Source organism: Tachysurus fulvidraco, chromosome 26 (genome assembly GCF_022655615.1).
Source record: "Tachysurus fulvidraco isolate hzauxx_2018 chromosome 26, HZAU_PFXX_2.0, whole genome shotgun sequence".
Classification (NCBI taxonomy): Eukaryota; Metazoa; Chordata; class Actinopteri; order Siluriformes; family Bagridae; genus Tachysurus; species Tachysurus fulvidraco.
Window position 1 is genome coordinate 1,016,388 of NC_062543.1, and position 15,632 is coordinate 1,032,019.

The 15,632-nt window shown below is 41.2% G+C and overlaps 1 protein-coding gene across 3 annotated transcripts in view; it reads right to left on the reverse strand.

The window, feature by feature from the left end:
- Positions 1-956: 956 nt before the first annotated feature.
- LOC113650895 (nucleus accumbens-associated protein 2) overlaps positions 957-15,632 on the reverse strand; it is a 35,855-nt gene continuing 21,179 nt past the window's right edge. For all 3 annotated transcript variants that reach the window (XM_027159433.2, XM_047809114.1, XM_027159434.2), the window contains exons 2-6: positions 13,013-13,853; positions 10,777-10,947; positions 9,555-9,660; positions 8,689-8,786; positions 957-7,911 (exon numbers count right to left, since the gene is read on the reverse strand). In XM_027159433.2, the coding sequence (XP_027015234.1) occupies positions 7,454-7,911; positions 8,689-8,786; positions 9,555-9,660; positions 10,777-10,947; positions 13,013-13,829 (1,650 nt within the window). In that variant the 5' untranslated portion in view covers positions 13,830-13,853 and the 3' untranslated portion in view covers positions 957-7,453. The remainder of the gene's footprint in view (positions 7,912-8,688; positions 8,787-9,554; positions 9,661-10,776; positions 10,948-13,012; positions 13,854-15,632) is intronic.

The window sequence follows — 15,632 nt, forward strand, 5'->3', positions numbered from 1 at the left end:
GAGAACGGAAGCTGATTTTCCAAAATAAAAGTTGTTTCTGTGGTTTTTAATGGCTTAAAAGTTCAGATAGTCAGCACAAGGTTGTGCCCTAATTCAATATTAATGAGTGTTTAAGCGACAAGAATTCCCTTATTTTCAAAACAAAAGTCTTAAAAGCTGTATATTTGCTGTGTATAAAAGCTGTGTCACCCAAATGAGGATGAGGATGAGGTTCCCCTTTGAGTCTGGTTCCTCTCGAAGGTTTCTTCCTCATATAATCTAAGGAAGTTTTTCCTCCCCACAGTCACCCGTCACCTCTGACTTGCTCATAGGGGATTATACATACACATTTAATATTAATTAATATTAATTTAAATATTTTTTGTATTCTATTAATCTTTATATTATTATTTTATTTATATTCGTTTATGTTCTGTAAAGCTGCTTTGAGACAATGTCAATTGTAAAAAATGCTATACAAATAACCTTGAATATAATATAAAATATATATATATAATGTATAACAATTATATATAATAATATTTCAGGGTTTTATTTTTCCACAATGATTCACTCTTAAAGAACAATTCCAACTTATACACTTATATAGGATATTTTAAAATCTATTTTCTTGTGATCATGTTTGTTTTAATACCTTGTATTAAAAATAAGCTATTTTCTAGGATTAAAAATAAATGTATTTTAACTATGTATAACCTGGTTTAGGATTATAAATATATATAATATACTCTGATCGATATTTATTCGGTATTAAAATAATTCATACGCTGTTATTCTAAAATATCACAGTTTAGCAACAGCGGAATTTCTTGATTATAGAAGCAGAGATGGATGAAGATAAATTCAATAATGATTTGGATATACAGTGAATAAATTGTAATGAGCCGGCCATCGTGTCGGCATGGTGATGAGAAACGAGCCCCTTAAAGGTTTATATAAAGACAAGCAGACGAGGGTTTGGTGGAATAAGGAATTTTATTAGAAAGCAAACATTTCAGTATTGCATTTGTAAATAAATCAGTGAGTCAAACACCGTTCTGACGGAGGAATCGATTTCGAACGGAAATTTCTCATTAAATCTGAGTCTTTAAAAGGCGTAAACATCTGTTTCTGAAGCGTGAGTCTTTATCCCAGTTCTGTGGTGTTGTTGTATTAGACAGAAACGTTGCTGTTTACAGAATTCAGTCATCTGTGTAGAGTAAAAGGTATTCCAGAGATGTTCTGCCTCCTAGGACCAGCTGGACCTCTAATCATAGATCCCCAGAAGACAGAGAGAGAGAGAGAGAGAGAGAGAGAGAGGGAGATAGAGAGAGAAAGAAAGAGAGGGAGAGAGAAAGATCATAGAGAGAGAGATAGAATCACCTGTAAAAGCTGAAGCTAAGCAGCGAAAGGTTTGCAGAAGAGCCAACAAAATGTAAAAATTAGTGCACGTTTGTTCGTTTGATTGTCTGCGCTCTCAGCACATGGCTTTTCTTTTTTTTTCTTTTCTTTTTTTTTAAACGTTCCCCAACGTTCAGAACAAATGATAAAGTGCTGGCATTAATTATTTATACTAAGAACACGGACTCACACACACGCACAATTCGGTTCTCATACTGGGACAAGGGTCAAAGGTCATCAATGAACTGAAACCGATTTTCAATCATGGGTTACACGAAATCGACTAATTATTGGAATATTGCTTGTATATGAAAAGAAAAGATCCCAGTTTTACTAGTTAGCGATCCTGATGTAAAAACCTCAGCACATTTAAACAGATCCACTGTTCCGGAAACTTCTCGACATCGTTATCGAACTATTGCAGGTTTTCTTTATCTCATAAAACTAATATATTCAATATCATCATAATTCAGACTAACAAACAGATTGAGAATTTTTTTTTTCTTCTTAAATATACGGTCCAGGTGTGCAAATGTTTTACAGCTCCAGAGTCTTTTATTATTATTATTGTTTTTCTATTTAAAACAATTGATTTAAAAATACATTTTTCTTAAGAAATGCCTGCTTTATTCAACACTGAACAGTTATGACTCATGAAGCATACAAATGATTCACGAATCACTGTTTTCCAACACAATAGACGACTAAAACAAAGGCAGATCTGTTCGAGATCCGATTGTAAAACTCAATGTGAGACTTATTTAATTCTATTTTTTGTAGTCAATGCTAACACCTTCACTGTGTGATTAAATTAATGTCTGGAAAAGCTCTGTCCAACACCGGAGCTAGACTCATTCGAATTTGTCTGTCCAAACGGTGCTTGTGCGTCTTCTTCGGCCGTGGTCATGATTAACAATAGAATGAAAACAGGTGACCTGCATCACCTATGCCATCATTTACTAAAATAGAAAAACTACCAAACGTATCGATGAGCCAAATGAGTTAAATGATCCGACTCACTGAGAGGGAAGGAATTCTCACACACCTGATTCATGATTCAGTAATGTAAGAGTCAACTCTTTTTGATCTCCCAATGTGCTCGTTACCATTCTGAAAGAATCAGATCTTTTTTTGGTACACAAATGATTTATGAATCGCTTCTGAGAGTCGATTCCCAAGAGTTCATCTATAACAGTCGGTTCATTGCAGGTCGGTTCCTTTGAGAGCCAAAAGAACCGACTCTTATTATAAGTGAGTCAAATTAGTCTGACTGAATTCTCAAGATGATTAATAAACAGACAGTGGGATACAAATACAGAACAACTCCAAATGGTCATGTAATCAGACTTTAAAACTCATCGTTTGTCCTGTGGACACGTCTCACACTTCTCAGGGAAAAAAGCCAACATCTCTTTCGCAGTTTGTGCAAAAGCAATCAGCCGTTAGTGCCAAAATTTAGAGACTTAAAGTCTTAATGATGGAAGTAGCATCTACAATGTTAAAAAAAACACACACACACAGACACATAAATTATCCTGTCGCTCCACAGCAGACAGCGTTACGCTACCACGATCAGCGCTTTCCCACCGCTAGGTCTAGCGATCAACATTCTTCTGAGTTTATCTCAGCATCTAGTGCAACGGTTTACAGACATTTAAAGCCTAATATGTGTTAGAAAAATAAACGAAAGATACCTTTTAGGAACTTGCAGGTAGGTGCAGATGTGAGAAATAACAAGAAAACAATCAGAATTATTTACGGGTCATGACGTGACTTATAAAAAGAGATAAACCAAAAGGACGGCAGGATTAAATACGCTTCCTATAAGAGTGACGGATCTGATGGGTTTTACAGAACGCCGTTTTACGTCGAGTTCGTTTAGCGGGTTGAAAATTTCACACGTAATAAATGAAGGGTCACAGAGTTTCACCTCTCAAACTGGAGGCCTGAACTGTACATAAAGCTATTGTAAGAATCATTGATGCCCCAAACGTGCACCAGAGATGCGCTCCTACTGTCAGAATCCTCAGGTATGTTTAAGTAGCTCCAGTTTACAAAACAACAACAACAAAAAAAGAAAAACAGGATCTCTGAAATGATCTCATCTCCACTGAAGAAGTTTTTCTGTCTGTCATGCTGATGTTCTCATTAAGGCACTAATTCTCGTCCTATACACGTCGTTATCTACAGCATTAGGAGTCACGATGCATTCATTAGAAACACTAAACTTGCTTTTGGCTTTACAACAGAAACACAGACAGACAATGGGACGACTAATTCAATTTGAGGAAATTGACTCTTTACGCTTTTACCCCAAATGTAGCTGATCATCAGAGGAATCCTGATCTCTGAAGTTTCTGATATCTGGAGCTACATGGCTGATATTTTGCATAAATATCCATCTCGAACCCACATCCTTCAGTGTCCTACAGGTTGTGGTTTAGGACACTATATAGCGGGACACCACATCTGTTTGGAAGCTAAAAGAGTCGATGATTCACAAGTCATCCAAAAGAATGGACTCTAAAAACGGTTCTTTACCAGATTGTTTTAAATAGGACATAACGATGAGTCAACGAGTTCTTTGAGAGCCGAATGAATCGGCTCATTGAACGAACCGACGTCGTGAAAAGACCAGGAATTCCCATCGCTTAAATATAGCAATGATTCATAATTCATCCATTAATACTGAGGGGAGTTATCTCCGGATTCAGTGATGATTTGTCCCAATTGTTCATGACTTCATAGTTATTTTAAACGTCACTGCTCACAAAACCAACACTAGGGGGCGGTGCAGAGCCAAAACGCAGTGTTTGACCACGTTCTCTGATTTTACATCGTGCATATAATTAAAATGGTAGAAGGTGAGCAGTTTCTGATTATGTATATGTTAAAAAATGAGAAAAATTCAGCACTGGTGTGAAATAAAAGTCTAATAAATGAATCTGGTCTTGAGTTTATTTCCCTTGAACACGGTCACCCAGCCTGCTTGTGTTGTTTCCCAAACTTTCTAACCACCAGACGTTGATGTTATTATGTACACAAAGCAATAAGACAGGATATATACATACATGTTTAAATGTCCAACGAACCAAATTCCTTGTGTGTGTAAACACACTTGGCCAATAAATCTGATTCTGAGGAGTTAAAAGCAAGTCTAACGCCTGATGACCTACATGGAAAACATTCTTTATCTCCTTATAACTTCTTGCTTTTTCTTTCTAAACTGATGTGGGTTTACAAAAGGCTAAGCAAGAGTCACAGGATTCACAGAATCATTCAAATTCATTGATTCGAAGAGCCTCATCGAGTCCTGATGTTACATCAGAAGTAGTAGATCGTGATTAGTACGTAGCATGCTAACGATGCTAACAATCCGGCTAGCGACAAATTATAATGCTGAGTTAGAAATCTGTACTAGAATTAAAAACTGGAATTAATGTAAGACCTTGGCATCGTTTTGTTTTTCATTTTGGATGAAAAAGATTTGCATAACTTGTTATTAGCCACGTAGCTCCAGTCCAGAAGAGAACATCCCTGACTGATCAACTGGACATTCTGTGTGCATCTGATCTCTGCCCAATATACTCCTCAAAAGCAAATATAACAAACCTAAAGATTCTGACTTTGAGAAAACTAGATTCTGGCTTTCAAACCACAACGACGTAACACTCTTCCCCTTCTTACTCATGATGTTTTAAAAGCAAAAAAAACTACTTCATGATTTCTTCGTTCCTGTGTCCTGGGAAAAATCCAGAGAGTGTGCAGTCATCTCACACACTGTTTCAGGAGAAACGTGCTGCAAAATCAAACACTCTGCAGGAAATTGAGCATCATGTACACACACACACACACACACACACACACACACACACACACACACACACACACACACACACACACACACGCGCTGAAGAGGAGGAGCGCACTTCTGAGGCTGCTGCTGTAGGTTTGCTATAGATTCTGCTTTGTGAATATGAAAAGAAACATAAAAAAACAAACACACAAACACACACACCAAAAGAAACAGTGTCCGAGCTCGTAGTGTTGAAATTTCACTGAAATTTCTTCGTCGGATTTTTAAATCGGTTGCGAGGGAGAACAGAAAGGCCGATGAGCTCGAGTCACTTAGTTTTCTCCATCAGTTCCCTCGGTTCAAGTGCAAATAGAAAAGAAAAGCCAGCAAAAATGATAAAAATGATATCAGTCTCATATTAAATAATTTACAGTAGAGAATCATAAGCAAAAAAAAAAGTTTTCTTCTGACCCTCACAGTGAAAATCCGACTCAACTCGAGACCTTCCGGATGTCGGAGGGAAATAAGACAAATAAAAAAACGAATAGTAGAACAGTCCGTATTTTCCTTTACCGTGGTTCTGTGTATTATTTTCATTTTGCATGCAAGTGTCCCGGCTTTAAACGCTCCAGCATGTCACTGTACGTCCGCAGCACGAGCTCTTTTTTCTTTCAGTTTTATCGTGAACGACAGCCGAGGTTGTTTTTTAACAAACACAGGCATTGCTCCGGTTATTAAAGGGAGACTCTGACGTTCATCTCCTCTAAAATCTCCACATCACATCCACAGTGTGTCAGTGAGCATCAGGAAGACCGGTTTAATCGGTTTAATCAGAAGTTGTGGACGATGAAAGCTCTTTTGCAGAAAAGCTGACATTTGTAAATCATAAATCAGGCTGTTATTACTGATATTAGTGGAAATTAAAGTATATATGATGAATAAGTACTGGAAAAATATCTAATATTTGCTGATTAAATTTAGCGAATATTAAATATTTGATCTGATCCTACGCTTTTATTATTGAAGAACCTTTCAATCAAGACAGAAATGCGAACTACTTTTCTATTGGCTTACAAGACTGAGCTGTGATTGGTCAATAAAGTCACGAATGACGTGAAAGCAACTCTCAAATACACGTCTTTCTCGTTACTCGCCTATTACCTCTTCAGTGATTTCTCATCTTGTCGGGTTGAATTTTATTCCCGTTTGGTCGCCGTGTACTTCATCCTTTCCAGCATGGAACTACTTTCTCTGATGGCGTAGGGATACCAGAAAACAACCTGGAACTTTTAAAGTAAACGGAACTAATTTTACAGAACTGCTCCAAGGTGGGAAAGTGAAACTCAATATAATTCTACTTAGACCTGTATAATAAGTGTGATTTAAGGAATTGCGTATAAATTCATAAACAGAGAACAAACCTCTGATGCAGTGGATGGAGATCAGACTAAAAGATGCCAGAGAATCCCTTTAAAACCTTATTTTAGTATCTTGGAGCGAGATCCAGAAAGAGTCCGAGCTTTCGTTCACATGCACAGTGTTTTCCCAACGGAAGATAGAGTAATGTATCGCTTTCATTTTGGTGGGAGGTTTAGTTTTCCTGGAAAATACAGAACATTCAGTGTATAGCAAAAAGAAATGTTTCCAGAGGAAGGTCACTGAGGCACTTTCAGGTCTCGCGTGGCTTCGTCAGAGCTTCACGAACGACGTCCACTACAAAGATCGGTGTTAGAAGAAGTGCTTGAATTCAGCAAGAGTGCAAAATCTTTCTTTTCTACTTACTGTATATAAGCGATGCCTGTGTTTGTCGGTTAAGCCTGCCCTACCCAGCATGCCCTGCTGCACCTGTTAGCGTAGCGTGTTTCAGAACCGGACTGACTGAAAACCTCACAGCTGTAGTGTGTTCTGAAGGGCAGGTTCCACAAAACTGGACCTCGGGATTAAAAGAAAAGTCTGAGGCAACGCCTCTTTTATCGTGATTGTCAGTCTCAGAAAAAAAGGCGTGGCCTATCTGTCTGTCAGTCTCAGTAAAAGAGGCGTGTCCGGTGTCAGGCCTGGTCAAGGAGGCGTGGCCCCTGTGACTGTCAGTCTTATTTCATTCTCTTCTTTTTCTCGTTTATAAAAAACCAATCAGATTCACGAGGTCATCTTACAAACATCACTCAGGCTGATAAAGTATCCAAAGGCTACATTCAGTCCAGGGGGAATTGTTAAGGATGCAATAAACACAGTACTGATACACAAGCTGGGTCCTTCTGTTAAAACCCCAGTGGATTTTCACTGCCCGTTTATCCTCAGCCCTTCCGCAAACTCCTGCTCCTCCTGTCCGTCATGCGCCGGACGACCCTGAACTCTGCCATCCACCCCAAGAAGAAGAGAACTGGCACCTAAAGTATCCTCCACTCCCTCGACCATGGCTCCTTCATCCTCCTCTTCCTCCTCCACCTGGCCCTCCATGAGCTCTGCACTCTCACTATCCAGTGGCTGCTGAGTTCTTACAGCATCCTTACGCTCAACGAAGAGTGGCAGCTGCTTGAAGTCTGGGTCAAAGGTCAATGGAACGCTCAGATTAAGCCCCGCCCCTGATCCACGGTACATGTCGATGCCTTCGGGCAGCATGGACTTGATCTTGGGCAGCCATCGTTTCCGGACACGACGTGCGTTGGTGCACATGTCGGCGGCGATAACGTTCATCTCACTCTCTTTGAAGTTGGGAGCAAATTTTTGACAGTAGACTGAAATCGAGGAGAGAGACAGAGAGAGAGAGAGAGAGAGATAGAGAGAGGGAGGGAGAGAGAGAGGGGGGGGAGAGAGAGAGAGAGAGGGAGAGAGAGAGAGGAGAGAGAGAGAGGGAGAGTGAGAGAGAGGAGAGAGAGGAGAGAGAGGAGAGAGAGAGGGGAGAGAGAGTGAGAGAGAGAGAGGGGGGGGGAGAGAGGGAAAGTGAGAGAGAGGAGAGAGAGAGAGAGAGAGGAGAGAGGGGGAGAGAGGGGGAGAGTGAGAGAGAGGAGAGAGAGAGAGGAGAGAGAGAGGGGGGGGTGTTAGAGAGAGAGAGAGAGAGAGATAGAGGGAGAGAGAGATAGAGGGAGAGACAGAGGGAGATAGAGGGAGAGAGAGAGGGAGAGAGAGAGGACAAATAAGTAACATTTAAATGCCAGATGAACTACCTGAAAGAAGTGAAGGAGGTGTGGCCTGTGTATCTGTCAGTCTCAGTGAAGGGGGTGTGGCCTGTGTATCTGTCAGTCTCAGTGAAGGGGGTGTGGTCTGTGTATCTATCAGTCTCAGTGAAGGAGGTGTGGCCTGTGTACCTGTCAGTCTCAGTGAAGGAGGTGTGGCCTGTGTACCTGTCAGTCTCAGTGAAGGAGGTGTGGCCTGTGTATCTGTCAGTCTCAGTGAAGGAGGTGTGGCCTGTGTATCTGTCAGTCTCAGTGAAGGGGGTGTGGCCTGTGTATCTGTCAGTCTCAGTGAAGGGGGTGTGGCCTGTGTATATTATCACAACAATAATGTGAACATACGTTTCACAGCGTTTAGAACTCGACTATCCAGAGGCTTTCTGCTCGGGTCGCTGGTCGAGGAACGGATTCCAGTCCCACAGCTGTTCGCCAGAGTGTTTCTGTACACACACACACACACACACACACACACACACACACACACACACACACACACACACACACACACACACAAACAAGCGATGTGGGTTTGGTGATATTCAAGGTTTATATATAAAAACTCATTAAATATTCCACAGGGGCAGAAAATCGTGTTATTATTTAGTTTTTGTCCTAACGTTTTGAGAACGTTGATAATGGATAATTATCCTCTTGGTGGTTGTCAGCTACACGAGCGCAGTGCATGACTGTCTCTGTGGAGAGATTGGAACTCATGACCTTCTGGTGTGTGGAGCAGAGCTTTAAGTGTTGAGCGACTCCTTCACCTGAGAGCTGCTCGGTGAGTCTCTGTAGCTCGAGGGAATCTATTTCACATGTGACTCACTGAATCAGCTTCTATACGGCGAGATCAAACCTGTGATCCGCACTTTACAAGACCGACACCTTGCCCCTTGGCCATCACGTGCTGCACGTATTCCAACATGCTTTTTAACACAACCAGTCATAAACTATAGACCATGAACCTTTAATACTGACACACCAACCCTGAAGACAAATAATAAGGAGTCCTGCTGAAGGGGGCGGAGCTTAAACAGAAAAAAACAAAAACAAAAAAAAAATACCAAAGTAGTATTTCATGCATAATCAAAATTAAGATGTATATTTTTTTAAACTCAAAGCTTTGAGCAACGTTGTTAGAATATTCCGGAAGTTACAGACACCATCCAGCCAATCAGAGACCAGAGTTCATCTACTTATGTTTTACAAACCTGTCAAAGAAAGTAGCGAGCAGTCGCCTCAACAAGACCTTGTGTTTAATGCCGGCACACAAGTGGCAGTTCATCAGCTGTCCTCTGGTCATGAACACTCCCGTACCTACACACGTGAACACACACACACACACACACACACACACACACACACACACACACACACACACACACACACACACACAAACACACACACAGTGTCCATAAACAGTACTCTGTTATGCCATAGGCGTGTGTTTGCAGTGCTAGTGGCACAAAATATTCCCAGAATGTAAATATTACACACACACACACACACACACACACACACACACACACACACACACACACACACACACACACACACACACAAACACACACACACACACACACACACACACACACACACACACACACACACACACACACACACACACACACACACACAAACACACACACAGTGTCCATAAACAGTACTCTGTTGTCCCATAGTCGTGTGTTTGCAGCTCTAGTGGCACAAAATACCCCCAGAATGTAATTACACACACACACACACACACACACACACACACACACACACACACACACACACACACACACACACACACACACACACACATTGCACATAGACACACATGCACACACTGCACACACACACTGCACACTGACACAAACATGCACTGCACACACACAGACACAGACACACACGCACACATTGCTCACACACACTTATACAAACACACAGTCCATTACATCACCTGAGCAAACAATTCGGACTGCTGACATACGGGTGAAATGAGGTAAATTTCATTTTTTTTCCCTCCTGAATGTGTCATTAAAAGCATCAGAATAATCTTTATAAAAATAATAATAATCTGTATTCTGTGTTCTGATTGGTCAAAAGTGTTTATTCGTTTTCCTGCACATCAGAGATAAGATTTTATTTATATTTACGGAAGGAGTCTCCAGTGTCAGAGCTTTATAACAGTCCGACCTAAAGCTGGAACTGTTTATAGCAGCTATAAAGTAACAACATAAACAGATAAAAAGTACGTGTGCTTCTTTAATCGGTAACATAACTGATATAAGACGAATAAAACCTCAGAATTTTTTTTAAAACAACAATCAACATGAGTGTGGTGACAGTAAATCTACTGCAGCGGCGCTCTAGTAAAGATTACATGTCCAGGGTACATCGAAATATCAAAATATCAACAGTAGAAGATAAAAATGCTCTACTCACCTGCAACTAGCTCGAGCTTTTCGCCAGGGTCACCTTCCGTGTAGAGTTTGGGGTGACAGCGGTAGCCGATCTGACTAATAAGGCTAGCGGGCAGAGCCACCAAATCACGGCGTAGCAGGACACAAGGACGACTTTCCAGAGGCACAGGAACCAGCTCGGGTTTATCTGTCACTAAAGGACAGAGAGACGCCAAAGTTCATTCATATTTTATACGTTCACACTTGAATGTTATTATCTTCACATAAAAACATTGAACCTTCTTAATAACACAGTAGTTAATGATGATGAAGGAACATCTGAGGAACTGCTTCATCAGCATCCCAGATTAGGAAGCTAATTTGCATATGTATGAACAAACATAACGAGGTCTGAGCTCAGAGGTTCAGGAGGAATACAATTAAAAATCTAAGTCATTCCTGGTGAGAATCAGACCTGAGGATGTCGGTGAAACAGAAAAGAGCGACGAGATCTTTTTTAATATGGAGCAAAACAAGCAACTTTACTGCAGAAATACGTTTAATATGCGGCCAGCGTCGCGATCTGATTGGATAAAAAATCCACATGTTTATTCTCATGACGATTAGAGTGAGGAGAGTTCAACTACTTGTCTTTAATTGTCCTCTACACACACACACACACACACACACACACACACACACACACACACACACACACACACACACACACACACACACACACACACACACACACACAGATCTCAGGTATCCCACACTGTGACCCTGCTGTGTCCGAGCTCGAATGGATTACAGGAAGATCAGAAATCTGAGTCTCCAGAGTAAATGAAGAGACACGACACTGAACCCTCCTGATTACCCTCCTGATTTTTTCTTACTTTTTTAATTTCATTTTATATTTTTAATCCCACGATTACTTCAGAAATTAGAAAAAAAATCGCATTGTTAACGAATTCATTAAAAACATAAAGTTAATATAGAAAGAAGAGGCGATTTATTGGTTATAAGTTGTTGAATTATTTGTTTACAAATTTATTTTAAAGCTTTTTTTTTCTAATTCAAAGTCATTTTAATTAAATTCAGCGACGAATCCTTTACAGCTTTACGGTTTGAATTCAGTGCTGTTTTGTTTGTTTCATGCTAAACATTCGAGCAGCTTTACAAAAGCAGAAGACAGAAGAGGCTGCGATGAGAAAAGTGCTTCGGTCTCTCGCTTCTGTCTCAGACTTTTAAAAAAAAAAGAAAGAAAGAAAAAATCAAATGAACCCCCGAGATTTGTACGAAGGGCTTCTAGACGTTACGAAGTTCTGAGATGTCAGTATGTGAAACAATATAAATAAATAATACTAAAGAAAAAAAGCAGAAAAAAAGCAGGAAAGAAAAACAATTAAAAAAAAAAAAAGTTTTTTCAGTTTGTTTAGTTTTGACTTTCCACCAGTTTGGCAAAGGAGGTTTTTCCATTTTAGAGAATCTCTGATTAAAATCTGTTTCCTTTTTTCTTTTACTTCTATTTTGACTCATGGTGTAATGTCATAATGTCCTGCACATTCATTAAGGGGTTTCGGTTTGACTCGGAACTTTACGACCCACAGCTACGTCTCGTTTCATTCCCGAGAAGGTCGTGAAGTAAATCCTCTAAAAAACTGTTAACATGGTGACTACTGAACTACTGAACCTTTAGAGATATGAAAAAAGGTCAGAAATCGTTAACGTTAGCGTTAAACTAGTCGAACCTGCGCCCAAGTTACTCGACTTTTCTGAGTAAATTTATACGAGATGAAATGAGTGTTAAATGTGTGATTAATGATTCCGTCTATATGGAATAACCTTTTAATTATATTTATCTGCAGATGTTTTAAAAACCGCTGGATTCTGGATTCTTGATTGATCCGAAGGTTTTGATTCACTTCCTTCGGAATCACAGGTTTAAATGAACGCCCTTGTTATTGTTACTATGGTAACAGCTCATTCAGACTCGGACATTTAACACTTTTGCGTCATGGTTCCGAAAGGAGACTCGGGTTTTCTGGCATTAAGATGTAATCCACATCATTAAAGGGAACTATAAACGGATAAAAAGTACAACTTGTCCTTTTGTTTATAAAATGTCATTGGTGATGAATTTCTGAGCTTTAGTTCTAATGAGCTATAAGACTTTCGGGACGTGATGTAAATCTAAACGGATCGGTTTCTGTGTTTATTTCCCCGTTACAGCTGATGTGCTGACAGACTGAGAGTTTAAGTGTAAACCTGATATTTACTTGCGTAAGGATTTGCGGTGCGGCTGTACATCTGTGCGAATGCGTCCTCGCTGATGCCGTCGTAGTTCTCCTCGTCAAACTCTTCGTCCTCGTTCTGATAAGACGTGGGGCTGTCTGTGGTGGGCAGGCTGGACGCTCCGGGGCTGGAACGTTCTCCAGGCATGACGGGGTACATTCCCGGCACCCCGGGGAAGAAGAATGAGTTTCCTCTCACCCCAGAACTCCTTTTGGCTCCTCCCAGGAGGCTTAGCGGCGTCTCGCTGCCTTCCGTCTTCACCCTGCGGACTGAAGGTGACCAGCTGGGAGGAGCCAACATGGCCGCCGCTGCCACCGCCACTGCTGTGCTGTTGTTTGCGCTGTTGTTGTTGTTGGGGCTCTGAGGCTCCGAGCCGGTCTCGTCTGTGGCAGCAGTGGCCGAGTCACAGTGAGGCGAGTTAGCCTTGAACATGAGCTCCATGCCTCTTTCAACGATGTGCTGGATCTGAAGATACCCGGCCGTGTACATGACCACCAGCTGCTCGCTGGCTGCCATCGTCAGCTTCCCCGTGTAGCAGAAGGACAGAATTTGCTGGAAGCAGGCCGGAGTGACGGAAGAAGGCAGCTCGAATTCGGACTTGGCGCTGCCACTGAACAGGTCACGGAAGTAGAGACTGCTGGCGGCCAGGACGGCGCGGTGCGCCCTGAAGGCCTGCCCCTTCACAACGATGGACACGTCACAGTACAGACCCTGCAGGCGCTGCTCGTTCAGCGACACCAGCACCGCGCTGCCGAAGTTGGGGATCTCCATGTGCAGCAACTGCGACATGGCGGCCCGCATTCACACAAACACACAGCGGCTCATCTGCGGAGACAAACAGAGATACGGCGTCAGGGATAAAACACACACAACGCTTTATTAACATTCATCAAAAGGCTTTTCTGGACGGACGTGTTAATGTAACAGCCCCGATGGAGACCTGAGGTTCAGGCTTTACAAGGATTCGAGGTCTGTAACACAACAAGCTGCGTTTTATTCTTCTTTTGATGGAGTGAGAGAGTGAAGAGCGGCCGGTGAAGGAACCGCTGTTACAGCTGCAATACCGTAAGTCACAACAGGAACACACTCACTTCTACAGATGTTCCACAACATTAGATATCTTTCAGAAATAAAATCCTTTTTTCAGGCTGTTACAGGAAACTAATCAGCGTCAGAATGAACACTGTGACTGTCATGTTACGGCTCTGTCGCAGCTGAAGGGAGGCGGCGTGTGAAGACGTGAAGGTCATTTCTTAATTGAATGTGTGAGGAGGAGGAGGGTGTGAGGCGAAACCGGCATCCTGAACGATAACAAACACACACACACACACACACACACACACACACACACACACACACATCGCTCAGCTCTCATCACGCCTCTGCACGTCTAATATATTCACATCAGATTACAGACAGAGGCGCAGCGGAAAAAACAGCAGGCTGAGAGACAGATGGAAGTGGAATAAGTGAAAAAAAACGACACCCCGCGTGACACACACCGAAAAACGCAACACGATAACAAAGATTATTAAACTTCAGCCAAATCTTTTACAGTTTTTTTTTTTTTCAGAAACCAGATCGAGAACAGATTCTACTAAAGCAGTCTGAGATGTCGGACTCGCCTCTTTTATTTACCGTCATCGTTATAATGTAGCTTAACACTTTATTTTACCTCGTGCTAATTTATATTTATTCTTAGTCTTATTATTATTATTGTTATTTATTATCAGCTTCCTTTCTCATAAAGAACAGCAGCACCAGGCTGAGAAATGAAGTCAGATAAGACGAGCTGAGAAGATACGTGCATGTTTCATTTCTCTATCTAACCCTCGCCTCGACTTCACCGTGTCTCAGAGTTCGTTCGAGATTCTTTAGGATCTAAACTCCTTATATTTGCATAAGCTTCATTTAAATATTATTTCTTCCACGCGACACGACGCATTATTCTTTGTAAATGACTTGCAAAGTGAGGAGCTGAAACGGGTTTTTGAGGTAGAGAGAAAAATAAAGTCTGAAATAGAGAATAGTCAAAATAAACTGAATAAAAAAAAAAAATAAAAAAAAAATCTACGTTACACAAAGACGCAATTAGAGATAATTAGAGATAAAATAGAGAAATAAATGTAAATCAGGTGCAGCGCGTGTGCTCTCGCTGCATTACTGTACACACTGCTAGCATGTCTCATTTCTGCAGATTAGTAGTTTCTGATCTCAGGCAGGGATCCCGGTGGGACCCGAGGGCCCACCCAGGGTGATCTGTAGGGGGCGGAGCTTAACATAGCTTCATCACCAACACTGCCTTTAAGGAATCATGCAAAAACTATGAAAAACACACACACAATACTTTAAAACATTAACTCCTGCAATCTCCGTCAGCTTCACAACCGTAAAACGACAGTAAAAATATCTCTCTCTTTCTCTCTCTTTCACACACACACACACACACACACACACACACACACACAAACACACACACACACAATAGTTTTAACTCATCTCTTACTCTCTTACACATGCTGGAGTGGAGTTAATACTCTTGAGAAATTCTCTGCAGCAGATTTCCAGGAACAGTAACTGAAACGCTGCCACCACACACACACA